Source organism: Apis cerana, linkage group LG10 (assembly GCF_029169275.1).
Source record: "Apis cerana isolate GH-2021 linkage group LG10, AcerK_1.0, whole genome shotgun sequence".
In the NCBI taxonomy this organism is placed as follows: Eukaryota; Metazoa; Arthropoda; class Insecta; order Hymenoptera; family Apidae; genus Apis; species Apis cerana.
This window is the reverse complement of record NC_083861.1, coordinates 11,066,505-11,093,122: the sequence shown is the minus strand read 5'-3', so window position 1 is coordinate 11,093,122 and position 26,618 is coordinate 11,066,505. Positions and strand designations below refer to the sequence as shown.

Below are 26,618 nucleotides of genomic sequence, written 5' to 3'. Positions count from 1 at the left end.
TAGGTTAAAAATTAGATTATCATCTTGGTAAATAAGTAAAATAGAAAATAATAATACTTGGCGTTTTGTAAAATATATAAAAATGATATAGATTTTTTAATTCCTTGTCGTTACCGTTCGTAGTGTTTTCTAATTTTTAGGTTAGTTTCCACTCGTTTGTAGAAACGAAGCATTGTGCAAGATTGGACGAGACGTTGGGCTTCCTTGAAAGTTTTTCACTCGCTCTAAAGAAAAGAGATCAGCGGGTTCAAAGCCTTCGGGGGAGCGTTTTAGCCTAGTGAACATCTGCCGTCGCCTGCAACGATAATAATTCGAACAGCTGATACTCCTCGACGGACCACCGCCTTGCCTCGTGGATCCTGCAGGATCGAACGCTTCCAAATGTCTGTCGAAAATGTGACATTATCTTTTCGAATTCTGTTAAAGTTTGGACCTCGAAATTATTAGAAATAAATCAGATGTGAAAAAGAAATATATAACGAGAAACAATTATGATGTTACATATAAAAGTTAATGGTCATTGTCTTTTGTTTGCTTTTCTACCTACTATAACAGAATGAATAATGGTGTCATAAATTTCGAAGAGGGAATAAACGAATATCGCTTTATTAACGTTACATCTTACGATAAATGAATAATTACTAATAATGAAAATGAATATTACCTTACTTTATTCCTTTTCTTTTTTATAGAAACAAAAAGAAAGAATATAAATACTATATTACATATATATATATATATATATGATCATTCGAAGGTAGATAAATAAGATCTTTTATTTTATTTGGAGATAATCTAAAAAAATAAATCAATATTTAAAATCCGCGAGGTAAAATGACGAAAGATTTGTCAACACGTCGTCACTAGTCGATCCTACTTTTTGCATCTCATCCGTGTCTCGTTCGGTCGTCGTTACGCTACGCTACTGGTATAATGGAATAGTGGGGAGTCGAGTAGACCAATGAAAAGAGAAATCGTCGAAGAACCCGGCGAACTGGCGCGCAGCACGGTAACCGCAAACTTAAAGGCAGTTCGGTACTCGCACGTGGGCCTTCGTTCGTGTCGGATGTGTGCGCGTATGAAAATATCGCCAATTGTAAAGGACACCGTCCGTTACCACGTACGTGTCATCAACAGTGCTCGCGTTAATAATTATCGTTCGTAAATCGTATCAGATCTCAGGGAATATCTACTTCAATCTAGTATTAATGAATAAAATTTCTTCGTAACGCGAACGACTGTTGAACGTGTGCAACCGTTAAATTTTATAATTTCGGTTTCGTCGTCAATAGATTATTTTCACTGTTAGAAGGATATCCATATTGTTGGTGTGAATCTCTTCTATTGGTGTGTTTGGGATTAAAAAAACAAGTTCAGTGCATAGGAAGAGGACAGTGCTTCGAAAAATTAGAGGTGCGTATTAGAAATTCTATTTTCCTTTCGTATATTACCAACTATTTTACGAATATTTTTTTTTATTACCTAATCGTTCGTTCTAATATATTCGATATTCTAGCGCTTCGATGAGATATAATTAGGTAGTCACTAAGTTCGCATTACATTGCACAATTACGATTCAATGTCTTTTTGCAAATATTATGACGCAATTGTTTATTCGTTATTGTTTACTTATTTTTTCCTAACAATTGTTGTATATAAAAGGTTGTCTTATACATACATATATATATATATTATATAGTGTTTTAAGGAATGTAGATCGATCTTTGCGATATATATGTTAGATATTTTTTTATTATAATGTCATTTTAACGAAGTATACAAAATGTGGCAAAGGATTATAAAATATGTTCCAGAAAATATTATTTATTCGATGGCCAAATATTTCGACGAGGCCATCTTGCGTGTTCGTAAAACGATCTGCTTATTCTCCTCCTGTCGCTCCTCTTTCACCCCCGTTGCAGCGGTTTCGTCGCGACAAAGGGGGTACACGACGACGGGCACGTGTACCACAACGTTTATTAATAAACCTCGACGTCGGCTCCGACGATTTCTCTTTAACAGAAGGCCTGGAAACTTGTGCAGGTGATTACAGTCGTCTGGCGTAAACGAGCAGGAAACTATGTACTATTCTTTTTCTTCATTTTTTTTTCGTTTCTTTCTCGATGAACATATTATTTCAAGAATAGTAGCAATTAAATTTGCATGATTCCGAGTATTAGAAGCTTATACATTTTTCAGGAGTGTCAATCATTGTCAATTATGTTTCAACAAGTGCTCCGTTACGAGATGTAAATAATTCAACGTTATTTCTAATTTTGCACATTGATGAGATTTCGTTCAGTAATTTCGCGTTGCAAGAGAAATTTGATCAATTGATAAACGATGATATTGTTTGATGCGTGTTTAAAAAAGTTTCTTTTTCTAAAAAATCATTTTTCACGGTCTATGAGCAAAACCAGGCATCGTCTCGTGTTTTCTAAATCTCTGGCCTTTGCGACTTTGGCCGAGAAGATATTTTAGTGTGTTTCGTCGAGCGCGTGGCAATCGGCCAGTGTCGAATACGCAAGTGTTTGCGCCATGATCGAAACACGATTCTATAGCGAAAATTTTTCTTCATCTTATTAAATTTCTATAATTTATCTACGAAATTTTCTCGATATTTGCGATTCAAAAATTTTTCATATATAATTTTAAATGATGGAATTTATTTCTTTTCAATTTTCATTTATACGTTATTTTAATGTATTTTATTTTAATCAAAAGAGTTTTTTTTTTTCGTTTTTAATTTAAATTATATCATTAAGTTGAAATCTTCCTTACATATTTCCTTTGGAAAAAGAATAATAATTATTAATTAAAAGTCTAGCGTTATAAAAATTGAACTTATTTACGCGTGACACGATTTTCAGTTGATTTATGAGACATACTACATAATTGTCATTCTGTTCGTGATGATATTACCCGAAAGGTTACAACTATTTTTTTTTTTCGATGCGCAGTAAAATGCCATCATGATTTCTATTAAAAGGAAAGTTTGCGAAAAATATATATATTTATAATGTTGTCTGCAGCTTTCAAATATATCCAGCAAGCGCATTCTCTTTTTTATTTGATACATATCAAGCGATTCATATAGAAATCACGAATTGCAAATTTAACTTTTAAGAATCGTTCTATTCGAGTCTGTGTGAAGATTCTTGTGCACTGAACCAAATGCACAAACGTTCCCGTTTTAAATAACTTTCTAATTTTGAATGCGGCTCGGATATTCCATATCCAGTATGTCTTCTCTTCAAACGAGATCATTTGTTATTTTTTTTTTTTTATAAAAGTAGTGCAAAAGACTTAGTAATTACAACATCGTAACAAAAAAAAAAATAAAATAAAACGAAATACACAGGCAAATTATTTTGCAAAAAAAAATTTATGCTCTATTTACACATTAATTAATTTCGGCTGAAAAAATAAATTATCTTTAGCCATAACAATGCAAAAAAGATTCTCACAATTGGTCTCGAGACATTCGACACACGTTCGACTTTAGGAGAGAAAAAAGAAAAACGTGGTAATCGCAGAAAGCATAGTGTATTTATCAACTATATACGTAATACGGTCGTTGCTTCCACGGTAGCTGAATTCAGAAAAGCGGCCTTTTATGCTCGACCGAACGTCCCGAGTGTAGTAGTAGTTGCGTTTGGTTCTCTAGGATGAGGGAATTAGGGGAGAAAGAGAGAGAAAGAGAGAGAGAGAGGAACGATGGTGGTGGAGGAGGAGCCCGATGGCAATACAACAATATGATTATACGGCGTGCTGCACCGGTTTTCTGCAGCAGCTGCCGTCGTTTTGGGGGATCGGACAGAAACAGTGTGTATGCGTGTGAGTGTGTAAGAGAGAGAGAGATAGAGAGAGAGAGAGAGAAGGAGACGAGGAAAGGGCCTCGTTCGGGCGAAGCGGTGCACTGTCACGGTAGTGCGGTGCTGGTAGTGGTAGTGGCAGGTGGGGTGGGGGGGTTCCAGAGCGGGGAGGAGGAATAGGAAAAGAACGTAGGGCCCATTTTGCAGGGCCTGTGCACAATATGAGTGTGAGAAAGATGGAAAGGAGGAAAGAAGGGAAAAAACGGGAGGACCCTTCTGTAACCTTCTCTCTCTCTCTCTTTTTACCTGCAGCATTGCAGAAACACGAAAGCAGAGGCCCACGAAAAATACTACCCTACTATACCTAGGTTCTGGCAGGCAGTTTCGATCCTCGCAAGAAGTAAAACTGGCTCCCTTTTCAGTCCGTTACCGAGACTTGAATGGAGGTCAGGGTCCCTTCTCTGCTGCCCTTTTCTTCTTCTTCTTCTTCTTCCTTCTCGTGCTATCTTTCCTTCTTCTTTCGGCACAGTGTATTCGCACCAGCGGTTGGTTGCCTGTTCTGTTCTCGTTCCCCGGCTTGCCGGTTTTTCCCGGTTTGCACAGGGGTCCGGACAGAAAGGGAATTTTTATCTGTTCCCTTTATATATATATATATATATATGTATGATGTATGTATGTATATACGTATGCACGAAGGAGTCATCGATTCAAGGGAATCGAGGGGTACGGAACAGTACTTGGAGTAACGGGAGAGGGAGAAACGGTTTATTTTTGTCTTTCTTTCTTACCGTCGCGCCTAGTAGGATACCTACGAGCGAAACTTTTTTCTCGTGGACGCGGATCTGCACGTGGCCGTGCGCGTATGTTTGTTGCGCATTTTACGAAGACCGTGCGAAGCGACGCGATTCGTCGGTGGGTCGTACAATAGGGTATTAAATTCTAAACGCGTACCTTTTCCTCTCCCCTCGCTCCTATCGTAACGACGAATATTTCGTCTTTTCCTACGATTTTACACATCCTGTTACACTCGTGCACACTTTAAGTAAATTAATCGAACCACGACACCATTGAAAACACGAGCGAAATTATCGATTGCAGATAACCCTGTATCGAGAATCATCATTTTTGTCTAAATGGTGGTAAGCCTGTGACGTGATTAACCGTTGACCAAAGTACCAGAGAAAGGTGTCAAAATTGAGCAGGTCGTCCTCCCGTCCGGCGGTGATCTCGCCAAAATTTGGAGGATGTTGATGCCCGGTGCTGCTGGTCTCAGTGCCGTAGGCGCGGTGGGCGCCGTTGGGGCGCCAGGGCCGGACGAGTTGGTTTCGGGCCTTGGTGCCTTGGCAGGCACCACGCCTCAACAAAAGGACACCACTTGGACGAAACTTTTCGTCGGCGGTTTACCGTATCACACCACCGACAAGAGTCTCAGGGAACATTTCAACGTGTATGGGGACATCGAGGAGGCAGTGGTCATTACCGACAGGCAGACCGGCAAAAGTAGAGGTTACGGTTTCGTAAGTATCACGATTATTAAATTTTCATTTTTTATTTATTTATTTACCTTTTGCTGATTAGTTTTTTTTTTTTCGTTGATTGATAGTCGTGTTGCTGTGAGAGCTCGCTTTGTTGAGTTTGAGAGATAGCTTCGAATGAGTAGTTTATTTATTTGTATTGTGTTGTTGTACACGTGTAATTTTTAACGGCACAGAGTTTGGAATAAGGGATGATAAAAATTTGTCAGAAATTTTCCTGTTGAGAACTGGTTTTCTCAACCGTTGCTCTTAATAATTTACGTTAAAACACGCGTGCGTTGAACGTGCAAAGATAATTCGTTGGGATAATGTAACCAGTCCGTTCACTTATATTCAAAAGGACTCGACTGTTTCCTTAAAACTTCCGGTAGATGGTGATGTTCTTTTTTTTCCCTTTAAAAACATATATATATATAATACTTGATTATCAGTTTCCTTTTTTATCACACGTACGCGACTTATGCAAAGGATAATATGCAAAATACGCGCGCGTGTCAACGTCCTTATTTACATCGCAACGAAATTCTCGTCGAATTATTCGTCGCAAAAGAAAAAAAAAAATAAATAAATAAAACCGATTATAAACCTCTAGTTGCAGATCGGTTATTATTATCGATTATTATTCGAGTAAAGTAAATATTTTTAAAGTCATAAACAAAAACTAGAGGTAAAGATAAATTAAAACATTGCACGTCATAAGGGAATCGAAGCCTTCCGCCGGAAGTTTTGAACAAAATTCGGAACATTATCCGTTGTTAACTACGCTAACAAAATTCATCTTAGATATATATATCGAGATGATAATATCCATTTCCAGATCAAGGAATTATCGAATTTTCACGAAAAGAAAAGAAAAAAAAAAATTCTCTTTGTGCAAGCTCGTAAATCTTATCCGTGTAAAATTGAAAAGTACATTGTTCTTTCGTACGAGCGCGATCACGAGAGCGCGCAGAGGGAGAGAGAGAGAGAGGGAGAGACGAAGATCGAGACGAGGCGGAAGAAGGATTAAACGAATAAATAATCGATCGGATTTGTACGCAGGTGATCATGGGAGACAGGCCAGCGGCGGAGAGGGCGTGCAAAGACCCGAACCCCATAATCGACGGCCGCAAAGCAAACGTCAACTTGGCGATTCTTGGAGCAAAGCCCAGGGGTAATCTGCAAGCGAGTAAGTTCGTAAGCTCAACCACGATAGTTTGCTAGAAACGCTTATCGAATGAATTGTTGCGAATTCTTTTTTTTTTTTTGTATTAGGTAGACAGATTCGATGATTTTTTTTTTTTTTTTGCTTGGGGTGCTTTTACTTTTGTGTTTCCTTTCTTCCCCCCTCCCCTTCCTCATTTTTGACGATTCTAATATCGATTCCTTTCGATCCGAATATTTATCGAAATTGACTCGATTCCAAAAATGTTATTTCGAGAGATCGATTAATTTCCGAGGCGAATGGTCATTTCTAAACTTTCGACCGATTTTTGCGCATCATTGTCGCGGGTTTTACGCCGTTGAAACACAGCCAAATCAGCGTATCCCATTCGTCACGGATAATATATATCCTCTCTTGTGACGCGCGGTTATAATTCTACATGATATACGCGAAGATGGTCCAACTGCGAAACTTATTATCAAAGCTAAGCCTGATCTTGACGAGAGAAGTGTTACAATTTGGAAAAATTCATTCCTTTATGAATTTTAGCTTTGAAAGATGGAAAAAAAAAAAAAGAAAAAATTAGAAGAGATCGGATCACGATTCGATTTGCGCAACTATTTAAATTTCGCCGCGCTCCGAATCCGAAGATTTGGAACACCGATGAAAGGGCAAAAGACGGCAGGCAGGCAGGCAGGCCTTTATTCGCGTGTAGCGCCGTTTCTGCAAATCGAGGACCCGTGCCTCTCCTCCCCTTCCTCTCCCCTTTCCCGGGATCACTTTCTTGAACTCTCGCGATGGCTCGGGGCCAACATTGCTTGGCGCTTCGGCACCTAAGTCTAAAATTGCCTTAACCCGAGCGTGTGTGCGCCGTCTTCGTCTTCCCCCTCTTTCCTCTTTTCAACGCGCGAAACTCAATTCTCGAGCCTGAAATTGGCCCGACGATACTTATTAAGAAAACTATCTCTTCCATTCCCGATAATACGCGTGAAAGAGTAAAGGGAAGGAAAGTGAGAGAGAGCATCGATGCACGCACGATGCACTTTGAAAAAAAAAAATTTCTTTCCCTCCCTCCCCCCTTTCATAATCGTATATTTCTCGCATCTTAATTTATTCGCTGACGCCGACGAATTTGCGTCAAACGTTGTTTACGAACGTTATTTGTTTCCCCTCTCCTCCTCCTCTTCCGATTCTTTCCTCCCCTCCCCCCAAATCGAATATTTCCTTCACGCCGTTTAATTTGTAAAGATTGGGAAAAATTTCAATGAAATTTCCTCGTTTCCTCGATTTATTTGGAATGCTTTCGCGTCTAATGTTCTTGATTTTCGTGTTGCCACGAACCGATGCACGCTTCATTTCGAATACATTTACGCGTCGTATTCCTATTCCCCGCGATAGAAAGCACGTCATTACCAAAGTACGAGCGTATGCAAATCGTGTTACACTTTATACACTCTCTCTCTCATTGTAACGAGCAAGTTCAAGTTCGAGTCGGTTAACGATTCTTAACGATTTTTTCTATCTCTCTCTCTTTCCCTCCCTCCTCTCTCTCTTTCTCTTTCTCTATCCATCCTTTGAGGAAAACGAACACTGCGTGTATACATATATATATATATATATATATATACACATATACGTTTTTTTTCTTCTTCGCGAAGAAATATTTCGTTCCGTGTATGTACGTGGAGGATAAAAAGGAGAGGATAGAGCGATATATTTAAGAAAGAGCAGGATGTTCGATTTACACGAGGGTGGAGGGGGAGATGGCTCGAGTTCAGGGCTGGCCATTAGAAACTTAAATAGGATTAACTCCGTACTTGTTTATGATTTCAGCATTCCCGTTCGCTGCTGGCATTCGAGCTGGATACCCCGCTGTTCTTCCCGGCCAATATGGGTGAGTCTACACACGTTGATGTGATTTTTGTCCAAGAGTAGTTGTTTATTAAAGAGTTGCATTCGAAAAAAAAAAAAAAAAGAACGTATATAATAGCGAAGAGGAAAGAGCCCCCTCTGCTTAGCTAGACAATTTTCTTGACGATCGAAAAAATTGAATTTTTAAAATTTCATCGTGCCTAAAATAATAAAGCCGAGATATTACAAGACTATGCACCAACGATCGTTTTTGAATAGTTAGTTGTAGTTCACGTATTCTTTATTTTTTTTTCTTCTTATATCATAATATTTAATACACATTTTTGACATTTAGTAATTTTAAACTTAAGGGGGAGAATAATTTTTTTTTTATTTTTCGCACCGATTTTATTGTAGAAGGAGGGCGGAGAGAACGATTTCATTTATAGGGAAGCGAAAAATTAAAAAGATTCGAAAGATTGAAAAAAATAAAAATAAAAAAAAAAAGAGAAGGTACTCGGTGTTGACGGTGTTTCCAGTTTCATTTATTTTGTGAATATTTTGTTAAAGGCAGACTATATATAACGTTTCAGCATCCTGACACACACACGCGCGTAAGGGAGCAAGCCGAGAAATTCCCTTTTCGAGATCCTTGAGAGCGCCATGGGCCGTTCTAAGGAGCGCAAATATATTAGAAAGATAACAAAAAAAAAAGAGAGACAAATATGGATAGACGGGAAAAAAAAGTCAGAGAGACCTGAAACGAAAAGTAAAAAAAAATCTATATGTATATGTATATATATATATATATACACACACACATGCGTGTACGAGAAAAAGTGAAACAGAGAGAGAAAAAAAAGGAAGGGGCAGAGAAAATATTTGCAATCGATGAAAGTGTGAGGGAGGGAGAGAGAAAGAAAGAAAGAAAGAAAGAAAGAAAGAACACACGTACGCGGCACACGTACAATCAGAAGCCATGAGTACCCACGATATATTATTTCTACAAAAACTGTCAAAATGTCGACTTCCGAGGATCGGCCTCTTCTTCTAGTACCTATTACTAGTATTTTTTTGGTTGTGTTTTTTTTGTTTCTTCTTTATTGATGAGGTTGACGTGAAGTGATATGATAATTGATTTGCGGTTGCTGAGAGATTTGTTTGTTTACTGGTTTTGACTTTTTTGGTCTTTACACTCTTTTACACTCTTTTTCTTTAATCATAATAATTAATTAATATTAATATTAATTAAAAAAAAAAAGGAATAATCACGCGCGTGATTATCATCTTCCAATTTAGGGATAATTTTGTCTTTCGATCATTAGTTTACAACGTTTAATAATCTAGCGAACGTGGTAGTAACTTCGAGACAACGTGGCCTACGTTGTTCAGCTAATATAACTTGCCGTTAAAACGTTGCAAAATCTATCATCATCGATAGCCACGCACACATCGGCGAATATACAAGATACACACGCGGATAGTTTCCATGGATAGACTACTTTTTCTTTTTTTTTCTTTTTTCTTTTTTTTTCATAGCATCTGTTCACTCTCGTGTCGTATCGTATGTATATTCCGTATATCGAATATCCTTCCCCCTTTTCGATTAATTTTCGCGCGTTAATTCCTTTCCGTTCGTCTCGTTCATTCGTTTCACTTTTGTCGAATCCGTAATTCCGGTGTAACGTTTGCGCGTTCACGGTAAAACGCAAGGTAAAGATTCATCGATAACATTTATTCGCTACTACACAGCTCGCGAAATTCTTCGCGAATCGCGCTGAATCCCTCGAAATATTAGTTCGCGGGAAACTCGCGCGGAGGCGCTCGCGTGAATTATTTATCCGATTATTCGAAAATAAACAGGGCGGCGGGGAGGGGGAGGGGAAGAGGAAGGGGAGGAGAGCAGATAAGAGGAAAGGGAGGGAGAAAGAAGAAAGAGAGGAAGAAGGAAGGAAGGAAGGAAAGAAAGAGAAATATGGAGAGGAGATTAACCGTGTGCAACAGAATTTCGTTGAATTATGAACGAATACGGTCGATTTCTCCGAACCGGTGTGGATCTCCCGTATTTTTCACCGGAAATCGACCCGCACCGCCGCGAAACACGGCAACGTTTCATTAATTTTTCATCGTGCCAATCGATTTTATCGCGGTACACTCGGTTTGGCCCAGTCAGATTTCTTAGCCGCAGCGTAGAAATTCGTCGAGATATCGAACGGTTATCGAAACGTGGAAATCGTTACCACGGAAAAGAGAGGGAGAGAGAGAGAGAGAGAGAGCGAGAGCGAGAGCGAGCGAGAGAGAAAAAGAGAGAGAGAGAAAGAAACGAACAAAATAAAATAAATTCGTTCTTGTATCGGTAAGAATATATATATATATATATATATATATATATATATATATATATATATATATATAGGTTAATTCTGATTTTAGAGAAGTAATTTTTTTCTCTCTCTCTCTTACTAACGCGAATCCTTTTTGTTCGGATAAATTCGACGAAGATTCGACGGAGTGTACAGGCTAACCATAATTATAATACAATTAATAATAACCTTGTGTGTGTGGTGAAGGCTTACACTACACTTGGTGTCGCTATTGGTGTTGTATTTTTTTGGTGTTGTACATGGTTTTTTTTTTCTCCTTTTTTTTTTTTTTTCTTTAATAATATAACAATCGGTGTGCACCGTCTGTATCACTGTATTTAATAATAGGGGAGTCGAAGAGGGACGGAATCGATACGTTTCTGTTCGCTGTTTCAAAAAGCTGCTGGCCCGCCCCCCGACTTTCTTTTTCTTCGTCCCGAAGACGAGAATCCGCGATGAAAGAGAAAAATTTTCAATCGACGAATCGGAATCGCATAAACTCGTGCGTGTCCTCAAATCAGCGTACGCGTAGGTGGAAAGGTGAAATCCAACACCGGAAGGACTTTTCTCGTTGCTTGGGTGAATTCGTGGTGTGTCGTAAGTTTTCAAGAAATCGTGCTCGACGATGACGACGACGACGACGACGACGACGACGACACGCCTTGCATCTCTCGGTTCGGCCATCTTGAAGATTCTGGCGCTGCTCCAATCTTTATTTAGATCCACCTGTCCCCCGTGTCAGCTTCCATGTTTCAGCATCACGATATTCCACCGTTGCTTCCTACGAGGGGAACGTAGTCTTTAAACTTGCACCGAAAAACCACTCCCCCTTCCCCGTCCTCCTTTTCTCCCTATTTAATTAATCAGAGCCAATTCTCTCGACGAATAATCGTTAACATTCTTCCAAGCGTAATAATAACGATAATCAGACTCGAGTAATCACGACTCGAGAAAGTTTGGTAAAGTAAAAGTAAATTTTTTTTTCAATATTAAACACGAAAGTGAAAAGAACACGATGGTTATTAAAGTGGAATTTATAATATGTGTATTGTTTATATTGCTCGATCGTTAACATGTTCATCGGGCAGTTATAGCTCGAGCGCGGTTGAAATATTGGCATTAGAAAAGAGGTTTCGCGGCGGCCGAATGCGTGGAGAATGTCTGTTTCTATTTTCATTGTCGATGCCTCCTCTGTCCACCTGTCGCTGTCACTCCAATGTCCGGACCAATAGCATTTCACGGGAGGCAAACATTGTTACAATATCTTAAAATCAAATATTCCAAGTAATCGAGAAAAACGAGCCCTCTCCAACCATATATATATATATATATATTGTATTTCGAGTTATTCCCAGTGTTCGACGAAACGCGGTTTATTACCCCGATATCTTGGAGAAACGGGGCTACGAATAATATCCTCGATAGATAATAACGTTCCAAGAGATAAATTTCTATTTTTTCTCGACCGCGTATTATATATAAAACGAAAACCGTTGTGAATAAATTGTCACGCTCGTCCGAATTAATTTCCCGTTCCAGAATAATTCATAAAAAAAGAAGAAATAGAGAAAGCCGGTCGACGAGCGCGTGGTCGCGAGCCCGAATCCACACACGCGCGTGAAAAACGTGGCGGGGCACGTGTGCCAGGTGGTCGCGTCGTAATTTTCTCTTTCTTTTTACGCGGTTCGTGTTCGCGTCGCGCGTCGCGTCGATGAGAAACGGTCGAAACGAGATGCGCGTGTGTGTGTGCGCGCGTGAGTCGAGGGAAAAACAGCCGTTTAATCGGCCAGTTTTCGCTAGTGTGCGCGTGTGAACGTTGGTCGCGGATGATGTACGCGTGCGTCGGGTAATACGTGAGCGGACAGTGAATGCGCAGTGTGCGAAACGTTGCGAGCGCCGGCGCCGTGGATAATCCAATGGGATGATCTGCCAATCCTTGGGAAGCGGAACAGGCCAATGGTGGTTCCGAGAGGGTGGGTTCTCTGCAAAACGCGTTTTCTTTCTTCGGGTTCGTCGCGCCACTTTTCACCAGGAGTTGAGAGAATTGGAGTTAAGGGAAGGGAACGTGGAAATGCTGTTTCGAGGTCGAAGGGATGTAAATTGTTAATAATCTTCGACCCGCTGGGGCATCTTAATTTTTCTTTAATAGAGGGTCGCGAGAGGAGAAAGTGGATTATGGGTTTTCAGGAATTTTCCAACTGAGATGAATACGTAATTTTCTATTTTTTGTTCGAATTTTTGTTTTCCACGTTGCAACCTTCCGATGAATATGAATCATGGGAATTTTCAATTTTTTGTTCGAATTGCAATGGTTTTCCACGTTGCAACTTTCCAATGAATATGAATCATGGCAATTTTTAATTTCTTCTTCGTATTATGTTTTCCACGTTGCAACCTTCCAACGAATATGAATCATGGCAATTTTTAATTTCTTCTAATCTTAGTGGTTTTTCAAAAATTGTTCACCTTACAACCCTCCAATATGAATCATAGTGGTTTTTTAAAAATTGTTCACCCTTAGAATCCTTAGAATCCTTACAATCTTCCAATGAATATGAATCATAGCAATTTTCCATTTTTATTTCGAATTATAATGGTTTTCCACGTTGCAACCCTCCAACGAATACGAATCATGGCAATTTTCAATTTTTTGTTCGAATTGCAATGGTTTTCCACGTTGCAATCTTCCAATGAATATGAATCATGGCAATTTTTAATTTCTTCCTCGAATCGGTGATTTTTCAAAAATTTTCCACGTTACAAGCTTCCGAAGAATATGAATCATGGCAATTTTCAATTTCTTCTTTGAATTGCAATGGTTTTCCACGTTGCAACCCTCTGACGAATACGAATCATGGCAATTTTCAATTTCTTCTTCGAATTATAATGGTTTTCCACGTTGCAATCTTCCAATGAATATGAATCATGGCAATTTTTAATTTCTTCCTCGAATCGGTGATTTTTCAAAAATTTTCCACGTTACAAGCTTCCGAAGAATATGAATCATGGCAATTTTCAATTTCTTCTTTGAATTGCAATGGTTTTCCACGTTGCAACCCTCTGACGAATATGAACCATGGCAATTTTCAATTTCTTCTTCGAATTTTTGTTTTCCACGTTGCAACCCTCCAACGAATATGAATCATGGAAATTTTCAATTTCTTCTTCGAATTGCAATGCCTTTCCACGTTGCAACCCTCCAACGAATACAAATCATGGTAATTTTTAATATTTTTTTCTAATCATTTTTCAAAAATTGTTCACCCTTAGAACCCTTAGAATCCTTACAATCCTCCAATGAATATGAATCATGGAAATTTTCAATTTTTTCTTTAAATTTTTATTTTCTACGTTGCAATCCTCTGACGAATATGAATCATGGAAATTTTCAATTTTTTCTTCAAATTTTTACTTTCTACGTTGCAACCCTCTGACGAATATGAATCATGGAAATTTTCAATTTTTTCTTCTAATCATAGTAGTTTTTCAAAAATTGTTCACCTTACAATCCTCCAATGAATATAAATCATGGAAATTTTCAATTTTTTCTTCTAATCATAGTGGTTTTTTAAAAATTGTTCACCCTTAGAATCCTTAGAATCCTTACAATTCTCTAATGAATATGAATCATAGAAATTTTCAATTTCTTCTTCGAATTGCAATGGTTTTCCACGTTGCGACTCTCCAACAAATATGAATCATGGAAATTTTCAATTTTTTCTTCTAATCATGGTTTTTTAATTCTTCACCCTTAGAATCCTTAGAATCCTTACAATCCTCCAATGAATATGAATCATGGCAATTTTCCATTTTTTCTTCGAATTGCAATGGTTTTCCACGTTGCAACCCTCCAACGAATACGAATCATAGAAATTTTCAATTTTTTCTTCAAATCATAGTAATTTTTCAAAAATTATTCACCTTACAACCCTCCAACGAATATGTATCATAGCAATTTTCAACTCCAATTTCGAATTACAACGATTTTTCAAAAATTTTCAATTTCTTCCAATTATTCCGATTAAACGAAAAAGCAACGAAGCAAAAAAGACTGACTCCAAAAATTTTCCCACCTCCTTTCATCGATACGATTCTTCCACGAATTAAATCGAATTAAACTGAAGAGGCTCTGTTGAAAAATTTCCCTTCGTATACAGATAATTTTCAATAATCAATTTTCAATAATCTCAATCTTCTTCCACGTCGAGGATTCCCCCTCCTTCTTCATCCTACCCAAGAACCTACGTGCGAGGGAATGAAAAGAGAGGAGGCTATCAAGTCCGTCCACGCGTCACTTGGCGCAGCGAGGAGATCCTAATCGCTTTGTACGCGGCCACTTTGCGTCGGAAATCGAGGGTGGTCACTTAGACGCACTCAGTCACGAAAGGACAATGCAGCCGCGACCCCCCTTCCTTCCCTCTCCGCTTTTCCTTCTCCTTGCCCCCCTTTTCCCCTCCACGAACTTGGATGCGAAATCGAAAATTCCAGATCCCTCGAAAACGAGAAGCATTATAATTGCACAAAGCATCGTAATTGCTTTCGCGAATAATAATCCTTTGCAATTTTCTCTTGGGCAAATTTGTTGCCACCATAACTAAAACCACGATTCTTCCCGCCGAAAATTATCCCATTCATGGATTGGATCGATGGTGGGAATTATCCACGGGGTCGGTTTGAGAAAAAAAAAAGAAGGAGTTTTCAACGTGTCGTCCCTTTGGAAATTTACGGTTCGAAATAAACTCCGTGATCGATTAATCATCGCCGATACATCTCGACAGCCCGACTCCTCAAGATATTTTAATTAGATAGATAAGCGAGTAAAACTGTATAAAAAATTCATCGTAATTTTTCTTCCACCCCTGTTTGCTAATTAAATTGTTTAACGCACGAGCGAATATCGTCGGGTCGATAAGTTCTCTTCGATTTTTTCCCCCTTCCAGTCCGCGAATTTTTCGACCATTTTTCGTTTTGGAGGATATTTAATCTTCCAATGATTCGCGGGTGATCGAAGATTGGGCGCCTGGCGGGGTTGGAGGGGGGGCAGGGGCGAAAAAACACCACGCAGGGTGGAAAAAGCGGGGTTGAGGACACGCGAGCCATCCATAATGCACAGTCCGCGGCGAAGATGCGTCGGCAAGATAAATTGGAATAGAAAATGGTGGAATGGAAGAGAAAAGGGGGGAAAAAATGATCGTCCAAGTGCAGATAAGGGAGGGGGAGGGGAGGCGATTTCGTGAATTTATTTAGTCGTTTCCAAGGTCTTTGGAATGCAACTCGCGCAATTTATATCTGGTCTACCAGTTTACGTGACTCTGATGTATTTTCTGATGGAGAATATAAAAGAGAGGGAGAGAGAGAGAAAAAGTGGGAGGAATTTTGAAAAATCGCTTTTTCTCGAGGATGAGAGAATAGATCGAGTATTTTTGTATATATTAATACAGTTTAAACGAATTTTAATAGTAAACGATAATAATAACGAGCGTCAAAAGATAAAGGGATTTAGTGAATTTACGTGAGTTGGATATATTTTGTGACGGAGAATATAAAAGAGAGAGAGAGAAAAATGGAAGGAATTTGAAAAATCGTTTCCTAAAAATAATACGTAGATCGAGAATTTTTATTGTCGAGAATATACGAATTTTAATAATAAACGATAACAATGATCATCGAAGAATAGATAAGATTTCATGAATTTATTTAATCGCCCAAGGTCTGGAATGGAACTCGCGCAATTTATATCGTCTACTCGTTTACGTGACTTTGATATATTTTGCGATGGAGAATGTAGAAGAGAGAAAAGAAAAAAAAAAATTGGAAGGAATTTGAAAAATCGTTTTTTCAACGATGATAAGTAGATCGAGAATTTTTATACGAGCGTAATAATCAATATAATTTAAACGAATTTTAAAATAGTTGAACGATAACCATCTGTCAAAAAAAAAAAAAAAAAAAAATTCAAAACTCTGATGGACAAGCGAATTTATTTTCTCACATTTGCATTAAGAATGGCATTCAATGATGTTACTTAAATATTTTCATTCATCATTCTCACAATTCACAAATCAAGTGAATATTTTGTTGACGATTTCTTGACGGAAATATTCAGAGATATCGGAGGGGCAGTGCAAACGCGCATCCCAAATAACCTATTAATTTCCGTAAACTTGGCGCAGAGTTTCTCGCTAGAGGGAAATTGTCAGAATCGAGAAATTGGGTGCACGAGTATCCCCCCTCCTCTTCCCCTTCCTCCCGAGAAAGCATCTGGCCGCCATCTGGTAACAGGCAAAGCGTAATATTTTTACGAGGATCGCCGATATATACTAATCTCTTCGACACGATCGAAAGAGCGTGGTAGCAGGTGATGCGTGTTCCTCTCACGTGTCCACCTCGCGTATTACGTATATATATATATATATATATAATTATCGCGAAATTAAAATTCGAGTTTCCGAATATTTATTTCCGATATTTGATGAATCAGAATTTTTTTATCGACTTTTATCTCGTCGAACAAAAGCGTAAATTAAATTTTTCGCGCAGAGAAATCGAGAAGGATAGGATAGAATTAAAAGGGAGCGCGTTTTTTTCCTTGTATCGTTTTCGTTAATCTATGCGCTGCACTAATTCGACGAGGCGAACTATCGTTTCGAAGCCACAGGAGCAACATATTGATTTCCCTCGTGGACTGGACACTAGCCATTATCGATCCGTTAAAAAGTTCAGGGCTGTCTCCTGTGTCTGTATGTCCTTTGGAAACGCGATTCGCGAGTTACAGTGTTTCTTGTAAAAAAAAAAAATTACTATTTTGTATTATTATTAGTTCAACAAGAATTAATTTTTGCAAACGAGATCGCCAAGTCATCGTGTATATATGTATATATATACATATATATTAAAAAAATTTGGTCGATGATCGAGTTTGACGAGCGTCGTCGACCCATGAAGGAAACGCGATCCTTTTCGCGATAAATTGGAGAACTGGTTGAAGCGAGAATCGAGTCGGGGCGGCGAAGTTTTTTTAACGGGCGCGCGACGATCCGGTATTGTGCGTTGAAAAAAGAAAGAAAGAAAAAGAGGGGAAAAGAGATAGAGACAGAGGCACTGCCACTGTATTGGAACTGTATTATTCACTTTTCTTTTTTCTTTTGTGAATTTTATTAGAGTAAATTATGTACTAACGTTGGTGTTAGGTTAATCGTGTGCCGTGAAGTATCGAAAAGTATCATTATCATTCGTGGAAATGACCTGACTATTACACACGTTTGTCGTTGGTTTGTTGTTGTTTTGCCGACACATTGAGGATTTTTCTTTTTTCTTTTTCTTTTCTTTTTCTTTTCTTTTCTTTTTTCCTATTTTTTTTTCTCTTTTCATTGGATTTGTTGCGCATTTTTTTTTTTTTTTTTTTTTTTTTTTTTTCTCTTTTCTTTCTTTAACGTCACGCCTTAGTGATACCACACTCTGTCACCATTTTCATAACGCGTTCGCTTCCCGTCCACCTGTCTCCTTCTCCCCCCTCCCTTTTGTCCTTTTTCTCGCATCGAATAATTTCTTTACACGAACACGAGCCATACACACACACACACACACACATTTATTACTCGACGTTTATTATCGTTTGATATATCATTGCAATGGTACACGTAAAAGTAGCATTCGTATGACGGCATAGAACGCGGATAATACTCTCAGATTCACGGTTATCGAATGTTATATCAAAGTACAGTTTCAAATAACACAGAATTGATTACTAATTCAGCCACACGTGTTTTTTTTTTTTTTTTTTTAATAAAGGAATATCATTCATTTTTCTCACGTTGGAAAATACGTATATCTGTCGAAGACGAAAGACTTTTTTTTTTTCGAAGTACAAATAATACAACTTAAATTTTTACAAATTTTTCCTTGACAATTTGTTTAATAAAAAAAACAAAAATCTATCTTATTTTAATCTCTCTATATCTTTCCTGAAAACTTAATCTAAAAAAAAAAAACTTCAAAGAAAAAGGAAAGACACACTTTCTTTAGAAGAAAGAAATATAGGGCACGCGTATAGTATGTCCGAGCTCATTAGCCCGATCGTGTCGTTATCTATATTCGAGAAAGTTAGGGGCAAACGCTTTTCCAATAAACCGTTTATCTTAATTGAGGGGGAGTGGTGGAAAGGGTTGCATTACTCGCGCTTTGACTCACTCCTCTGCACACGCAGCACACGTGGGGAGGGGATCGCTCGCGCGAAGACATCCCACTTCTGCTACACTCTGTATACACGCTAGTTAAAATCCCCCCTCCTTTCCCCCTCCACATTCTCTTAATAACCGCACAGGAAGAGAAAAGTTCGAGCTTCCGGTTGTCCATCGGCAACACTTCTCTCCTTTATCATTGTTACTCTTATTACTATCATCATCATCATCTCCTCGAAAACGGAGATTACAAGATCGATTAACTCGAGGAAACTCGATGGACCACGGGTCGCCTCGAACGGCAGTGTGATTATCCATAGGGACAATCGATCATGGTGGATTAACAATATGGCCACCTGAGACGCGACACTGGCGCCGCCACCAGTGCCTCGTGTTAACCGTCGCTCGCGCGTCACGTTTTTCCTGCTCTTACTTCTCTAGAAAAGAAAAGAAGAGAAACATATACATATAAATATATATATTTTGTTATAATCGTTGATCGTCCGATGATTATTAATCCACCATGATCGTCCAACGAGTAATATACACTCTTCGTATATTAGATGTACGAGTGGCATAGTCGTTACGTTATATAGCGGGAAGGTGGCGCGCGTGACGTTACGCGGCTAACCGGTATCACGATTTTGGTTTCAGGGTGCCACCAGGTTACGTGTACCAGTCACCATACCTGGCGGCTGCCGCGCCAGGTGGTTTGGTACCGCTTCCGGCCACGCAGTTGACCCACGCGGCGGCCATGGCTGCGGCGTCGCAGTTCTACGAGTATCAGAACGTTGCCGCGGCGGCCGCCACTTATCCGGGGACGTCGTACAATTTCGCCGAGGCCTATCCTTATACCAGCGCAGCCGCTGCTGGTATGTGTTTGAAAAGTGTCCAGAGCAAGGACAGCAACGGGCTGATACACCACCACCAGCAGCACAACGGCAGCAGCCCTGCGGTGCTGGCACACCAACGATTGGAGAAAGCTCTCCTGCCGCCATTTCTGCCGTCCGTGCTACGTAGCAACGGTAGAAATTTATTCGAAAGAAAAAGAGAAAAGAAAAGAAAAGAAAAGAAAGAAAGAGAGGAAACCGAATGCGTCGAAACAGAGAGGGACAGGGTGGACGCGGTGGGATGTGTGAGGGTGATGGGATCAAGTTCTGATGCGTGCTGCTCCTTTATCTTTTTGTATTTAAATCAAATTCCAGATAATTTTGTTTTGTTCGTTGTTGTTGTGTTTTTAGGCAATGCGAAGAGGTAAAGTTATAAAAGAGGAATAGAAAAGGGATGTAGTTGTTTACAGAGAGTTTTTCTTGAATCTGTGTTGAATGCAAGAAATACTTGTGGAAATACTTGGTCCCATCATTAGGTGTAAATGAGAGTGAGAAAGGAAGAGGAAGAAGAAGTTATACTTTTTTTTTGTTTTTTTTTTTTGAAATAGTGAAGTAGTTGTACTTCAACGAGGAATCTCTGCAAGATTCCCAACAAATTAATTATTGTCTAGCTTATTCGTGAAAGGAATATGTAAAGCTTTTTTCCTGTTGGATATTTTTTTTTTTCTTTTTCAATGTACATTTTTTTCACACTCTTTTTTAAAAATTTCGGATTTAAAATTGATCTGACGATTTGTACGATTGTTCTATCTCATTTTAAGATGTAACTTTGAAGGTAAAATATTACGTAATCATTTTGAACGCATGTGCGTCGATATTGATAGTTTTCAATTTCAATGTTTTTTTAACTTGTTAGAGGATTGCATGTTTCATGGAAGCTAGAATACATTTGATAAAGTTTGCGTAACAAGGTAGTATTAGCAAAGATTAACAATATATGAAAGATTGCACGTTTCGATAATTTTTGTTAAATTTATTTATTTATTTATTTATTTATTTTTTATCGTGAAATTCTTTTTCAAAGCTTTTCACGTATTTTCGTTTATTGCGATTTTATTTTATTTTATTTTATCTATTTACTTCTTCACTGAGAACGAATTTTAACACGAATCTTAAAAGAAATTGATATTTTTTTCGTAGCACAAAGTAATGGGAATCTTGCTGAGAATACTTTCCTACTTATTTCACTATCGCTTCTTCACGTTAGCGTATGTTTCGTAGTTTTATTTTGGTCACGCAGTTTATCAAAAAGCAATAGATTTTGCATTTAACAGGAGAACTTTCTACAATCTTCATTCCAAAATTTATACATCAGCTGAACATTTTTTTCCTTCTTTTTTTTTCATTATTTTCAATATTATCTGCAATTACTTTTATGCTATTCGTACCGTTCTCAGGAGTATGATCACATGAGAATTGCTTGAATAAAAGTTAATTTGCGCTGGAATGTTCTGCTCTCTGTATAACAGACACACACACAAAAAAATGGAAATGCAATATTGCATGCTTACGCTGGCTTCGCATTCAACACGATCGACATGCAAATTTTGTTGATGCTCTGATGTGCTGTCTACGGTGGTGGTGGGAAAAATGTCACAAATGGATGACAGAGTAGTCAGTAAGCTTTTATCATATAGTGTCTTGGCAAAGAAATATAAATCTGTTGACAAGGGTAAAAATTAAAAATGCTTTGTCAAATACTCGAAAAAGAAGAAGAAAAAAAAACATTCAAAAATTTTCACATGTAATCCGAGTCAAAAGTCAGTTTACAGAAAAGAAGAAGAAAAAAAAGATCTATTCAACGTCGATATAGATACGCGATTCTAACTTACTTTTGACTCTCTTTCTGCACAATATTATTCGCAATTCATTTCGTATTCTTCAAAGGATTATCCGCTCTAAGATCGACAAAATACACAGAAGCTTAGAAAGCGGTTTACCTTTTTTCTTTTCTTTCTTTTTACAGCGAATGCAGCGGCAGCGAGTTACGTGACACCATACACGTATGCAACGCTACCAGGTGCAGCGGCAGGATTACCAGCAGCAGCGGCTGCAGCTGCAACAGCGGCGGGCGCAGCCTTCCCAGGACTACCGTATCAAACGACGCCTCAGGAAGCAAGATTGCAATAGAAGTTGAATGAATTGCCGCGAGGTGGAGGTTCGGTGCGCTCCAATTGTTCCGCCGGCGTTAAAAGGAAAAAAAAAAAAAGGAAAAAGAAAGAAAAGAACACGCAAAACTTAATCCTCGCCGCCGTATATATACGTGTTTAGTCTTCGCCTGTCTCTTCGCGTCGATCCACTTCTTTTCCAAAGCTTCTTCCTTTCTCCGAGAGGGGGCAGGGTTACTATTCGGCGCGATTCTATTCCGCACGAGAGAAGAAGCCATTGTTTCAAACGTTTTCGTAGCTGTAGCCAGCTCAACGCCAGTTCTCACGAGTTAATTTTGGAAACGACGTACCGACCGAGAGACAGAGAAAACGAGGAAGCTTCGTTGGATGCGGCCCCACGTCACTCAGGATCGATGGTTCGATCGTTTCTTAACCTAACTTAACCTTTAATCTTCCCCACTTTAATTCTTCCTTTCCACGTTCTCCTTTATAGGGCCAAACTTGGCACGCTCGGCCAATATATCTTCGAAGTATACATGACGAATACGTAAAATAATTGTCGTTAGCGTTTACGATTATTTATAACCGATGGAGCACGATGGGCAATAGAGGCTTTCAATAGAACGATTTAGAAAACGTCGGATTCTTTGTACATTTACTTATGCATCGATCGCGCATGATTAATAAACGATGAAATTTTTAATGTATCATTTAAGATACGTTCGAACGAAGTGAATTATTCGCTACATTAGGTGGAATCGAAAGACTGATCCGTATTCAGAATTGATATTGTTTAAAATATTTGTATTTTTACGAGAGAATAATTGTTGATTATATTGGAAGATGGAATAATGTATCTCTTCCAGTACCGACGAATAATTTTTAATGTTTTTCATAGATCGTTATTATCATTGCAATTTTTTTTTTTTTTTTTTTTTTTTTTACAGAATATTGAAACTTAGTTTTGATGCTTTTACAGATATCATTTCTGAATATTGGTCGAAGACTATTTTTTAAATTTAAGTGTATAGCTTGTTAGATTCAATTCGCCGAGATATACGTTTTCCATTTTACATATAAGAAATGTTCTTTCTACAGTTGACACGTATGTTAATAATTCAAAGATAAAATTTCCACGAAGCTTTAAAATAATCGATAATTTATTAAATAGAAAAATGCTTTTTTACTTATTTTGATAAGAATTTTATCGCGAAAAATGTAATTTATTTAAAAATTCTTTTATTTTTTTTATTATTGTAATAGATTTCTTAATTTCTTTGACTTCTAATTTATTCAATGTAACGAAAGAAAAAAGAACTTTGAGAAAATATTTTTAGTTTCGTGGATTTGATTTTTTATTTGAATATATCTTTTAATTGCTTGAATAATTTTTTGAAAATATATCACGATATTGTAAATAACGCGATGCGTTACGATTACAAACCGACGTTGCCTTAGAATCGCGTGTCAGCGAAATCACCAAGTGTCTTAAGGATGATGCCTTTTTTGTATGATTTATAGATGTTATTTAAATGAACACTGAGGACCAACGGACGAACGAATCGATAATCAAAAGAAATTTGAAGCTCGTAATAATATTTAAAAAGATTTTTGTAAAAGCACCAAAATTTTGTTGATGAAAAACTATAATAGTTGTTTCTTGATATATATATGAAAATCGTTAAAACTTGTAAATAAGTAAATGGTAGATATAGTGATCAATTTATAATTACTAAAAATACTATTTCATTCGTAATTTTGACGATATATTTATCATTGCATAGCGAGTAGTATTTCATAACCTATAATTTTATCTTTCTCCAACGAAAAGTTCCAATACAATTGCTACACGTTGTTAATTTTATTCTAAATACGGATCATTTTCCTCACTAATTAATTTTAATGTACACATATAGCAACGTAAGAAGAGAATTGCACGATGCAAAGAATTCGTTCGTCCAATCTTAAAGTGATCAGGTGCCTTAATTAGCATGACCGAATAATTTTAACGGTTAAAAACTAGTCAGTGATTCGTTAGCGCGAAACTATTTCGCTAACGCGTATACAGGGGTGAAACTAAAAAAAGGAGGCGAGACGATGATGTTACACTGAAACTGAAAAGAGATGAAACTAGAAAGAAAGAAGGGAGACGGAAGATCAGGCTATGATGAATGAGGCTGTCTAGTCCTAAACCCTTCGAGGCCTTGTAGATGAGGTCAACTCGGTTCGTTAGAATTTTAAGTAGAAACTTAATATACGAATGAGAAGGAAACGGAGATGGAAACCAAAAGTCTTGTAAAAAGTTAGCAAAACAATTGCTATTAGGAAGGCTTAGTGTTAGATATTAATTATTACGTAATCGTTCGATTAAGATAATAGGAAAATAAATTAATACTATTGATACATGATATTATTTTATTATTATTATTATTATTATTATTATTATTATTATTTTATTATTTTATTATTATTATATTATTATTATATTATTATTATTATTATTAATTATTGATAATATTGTCATTATCGATTATTTTTGTTCATGTACTTAACGATAAAACGAAAGGAATACGTGATCAGTCGAATTTATTACGAAGCGGAAGAAAATCCTTTGTCGCGATAAAAAAAAAGCGAATATTTTTGCGGAATAAACCGTGAGAAATGCGTATTTTCGACACGGGTGACAATGATCCTTTCGAATATCCTATACTCTTAGGATTAACGGTTGTAATATATCGTCTGTTATCTTTAATATTAATATTATATACACCCCATTGATAGGTTAACGAAATGAAATCGAAAATGAATTATATTGTCTCTAAAAAGAAAAGAAAAGCGAATGCGTCTTGATCTTATGATAGATCGCGACTATTGTTGTCTGTTGCTTTCGCACATAACCTAAAAAAATTCTGCGAGAGACAAAACACGAACATTGATTATTGAGAAATCAATAAAAAAAAAAAAAAAAATAAAATAAAATCTTAATTTTCAGAAAATTATGTTCGTATCATTTAATTGTATCCTCTTTTTAAATTTATTTTGCTTTTTAGCTCTTCAGGAAAAAAAGAGAAATGAAAATTGATAAGGATCGAATTCGTTACGAATTCTTTTATCTTCTATCATTTATTTTATGACAAATTTTCTTTCCCCCGACAACCGAGACGAGTGAATTGGTAGTTCCAATGGAACTCGATCTTGTCGTTTTTCGTGGCTAAAGATAATCTTAATGGCCTTGCGGAATTGGACGCCGAGCATCGCGGCGGTCTGCAAAAAACGAGCAAAGGGAAAACCGCCCTCCAAGTCAGACCGAGTAAAAATAACTGGCTCTGCCTTTCGGCAAAATAACTCTACGATTTGGCTTCCTTCGTGGATCTTCATAAATTTGTCGCTCTTTGACAAAATAGAAAAACCTTATTTAAACTATGAATTTCAATACGCTACGAAGACATTCGAATAATACCCCCCCTTAGAATTAAAATGTTATATTTACATCATCAAAAATGCACTTTATACAAGTTACCTCTTACGCCAAAGAAAAAAAAAAATAAAATAAAATGATTCCATCCATTTGAACGATTCATGCAGACTTAGCATAGACCGCAACCAATCGGTGTTCTAGAATACCTTTGGAATCGGTGCCGGCCGGTGATCGTGGGTAAGTAGAGATGATTAGATGTCAGCACCGCCGCTTCATTGATAATGGGTCCGTTGAATGAGCTCCCCCGCTTATCATTCGTTTATGATAGAGAAATAGTAGGGGAGCATTGCCATTGACACAAGACCAAGCCTCAGTTACCCCGCGTTTATTCGCGTAAACTAGAGCGCTCATAGCGCTCGGTGACTTTTTTTTCCCGAGTTACTCCGTCAAACGAGGGAAGTGACGAGAAAGGAAAGACTCTCGAGGATCGCGATCCAGATAGGACTCGCGACCTGGAAGTCCTTCCTGAGTCCATGCGGAAGCACGTGGTCTAAGGTCAAGGTGAGACTAATAGAATTCTCGCGTGTCTTCGCTTCCTCCTCTTGCATACTTTGCGCTGTACTTGTCATAAGTGCTAATGTTTCCATTAGGATCGCCCGTTTTTTGCACAGGTTTTTTTTCGTGTTGCAAATTAATCACGCGAACACGTTAATCAAACGTTATCGTTAATCAAAACGTTACGAATAATCATGTGCTTTTGCATATCGAATGCATTCATTTCACTTCTTTATCTTTTTCCCTTTTTTTTTAAATATGCAACTTATTAGATATTTTTTTTTTTTTTTTTTTTGAAAAACGAACGTTCTTTGAATCAATCTTTGGATTACGGTAAGTAAAAAAATATAATTTTATCGAAATAGTAAATTTTAAAATATTCAAATAGAAAGATACTAATTATCGTTAAATAGTTTCAAATGGTTTTTATCTCCTCCTCAGAAATATTAATTTAACGATTCTTTCATTATTCGTACGTATTCATTTTATCAATGCAGAAATAGCCTCGAGTAAAATCATTTCGAATTGATCGAGCCAATTATACACTCACGTGTATAATTATTTTGAAAGTATCGATGGCTTTGTATACGTTCACGTGCCACTGTTACAAGTGATTATTATTGTCATTATGGAAGATGTTTTTCTTTTTCTCCGACATACACCACTGTTGACAATTATTTACCGGTTTCTCGTGCACCTACAGTTTTATCGTGCACATGTGTCGGGCGTAATAACATTTGACTTTCAAAGCAATAACAC

General features: G+C 37.6%; 1 protein-coding gene and 1 long non-coding RNA gene across 5 annotated transcripts; one reads left to right on the top strand and one right to left on the bottom strand.

The window, feature by feature from the left end:
- Positions 1-945: 945 nt before the first annotated feature.
- Positions 946-24,291, top strand: LOC108001471 (RNA-binding protein 24-like). 4 transcript variants are annotated; one of them, XM_062080522.1, is made up of 6 exons: positions 946-1,413; positions 4,914-5,332; positions 6,392-6,518; positions 8,328-8,388; positions 19,543-19,760; positions 21,745-24,291. In XM_062080522.1, exons 2-6 carry the CDS (start codon positions 5,060-5,062, stop codon positions 21,906-21,908), a joined length of 843 nt encoding a protein of 280 aa, XP_061936506.1. In that variant the 5' UTR covers positions 946-1,413; positions 4,914-5,059; the 3' UTR covers positions 21,909-24,291. The 4 variants fall into 4 exon arrangements, with proteins under 4 accessions (XP_061936506.1, XP_061936505.1, XP_061936504.1 ...); XM_062080521.1 differs by having other exon boundaries at positions 19,543-19,913; XM_062080523.1 differs by lacking the exon at positions 946-1,413 and adding an exon at positions 4,639-4,727.
- Positions 9,311-21,856, bottom strand: LOC133666793 (uncharacterized). Its single transcript, XR_009831454.1, has 2 exons — positions 21,719-21,856; positions 9,311-11,489 (listed from the first exon to the last, which is right to left on the bottom strand). It is a non-coding gene; the product is annotated as an uncharacterized LOC133666793 (long non-coding RNA).
- Positions 24,292-26,618: the final 2,327 nt, after the last annotated feature.

Excerpts from the sequence above, each read along its gene's own strand:
- LOC108001471 (XM_062080520.1), top strand. The coding sequence starts at position 5,060 with ATGTTGATGCCCGGTGCTGCTGGTCTCAGTGCCGTAGGCGCGGTGGGC. Across the intron at positions 5,333-6,391 it reads AAAGTAGAGGTTACGGTTTC|GTGATCATGGGAGACAGGCC; the intron begins GTAAGTATCACG and ends ATTTGTACGCAG. Across the intron at positions 6,519-8,327 it reads CAGGGGTAATCTGCAAGCGA|CATTCCCGTTCGCTGCTGGC; the intron begins GTAAGTTCGTAA and ends TTATGATTTCAG.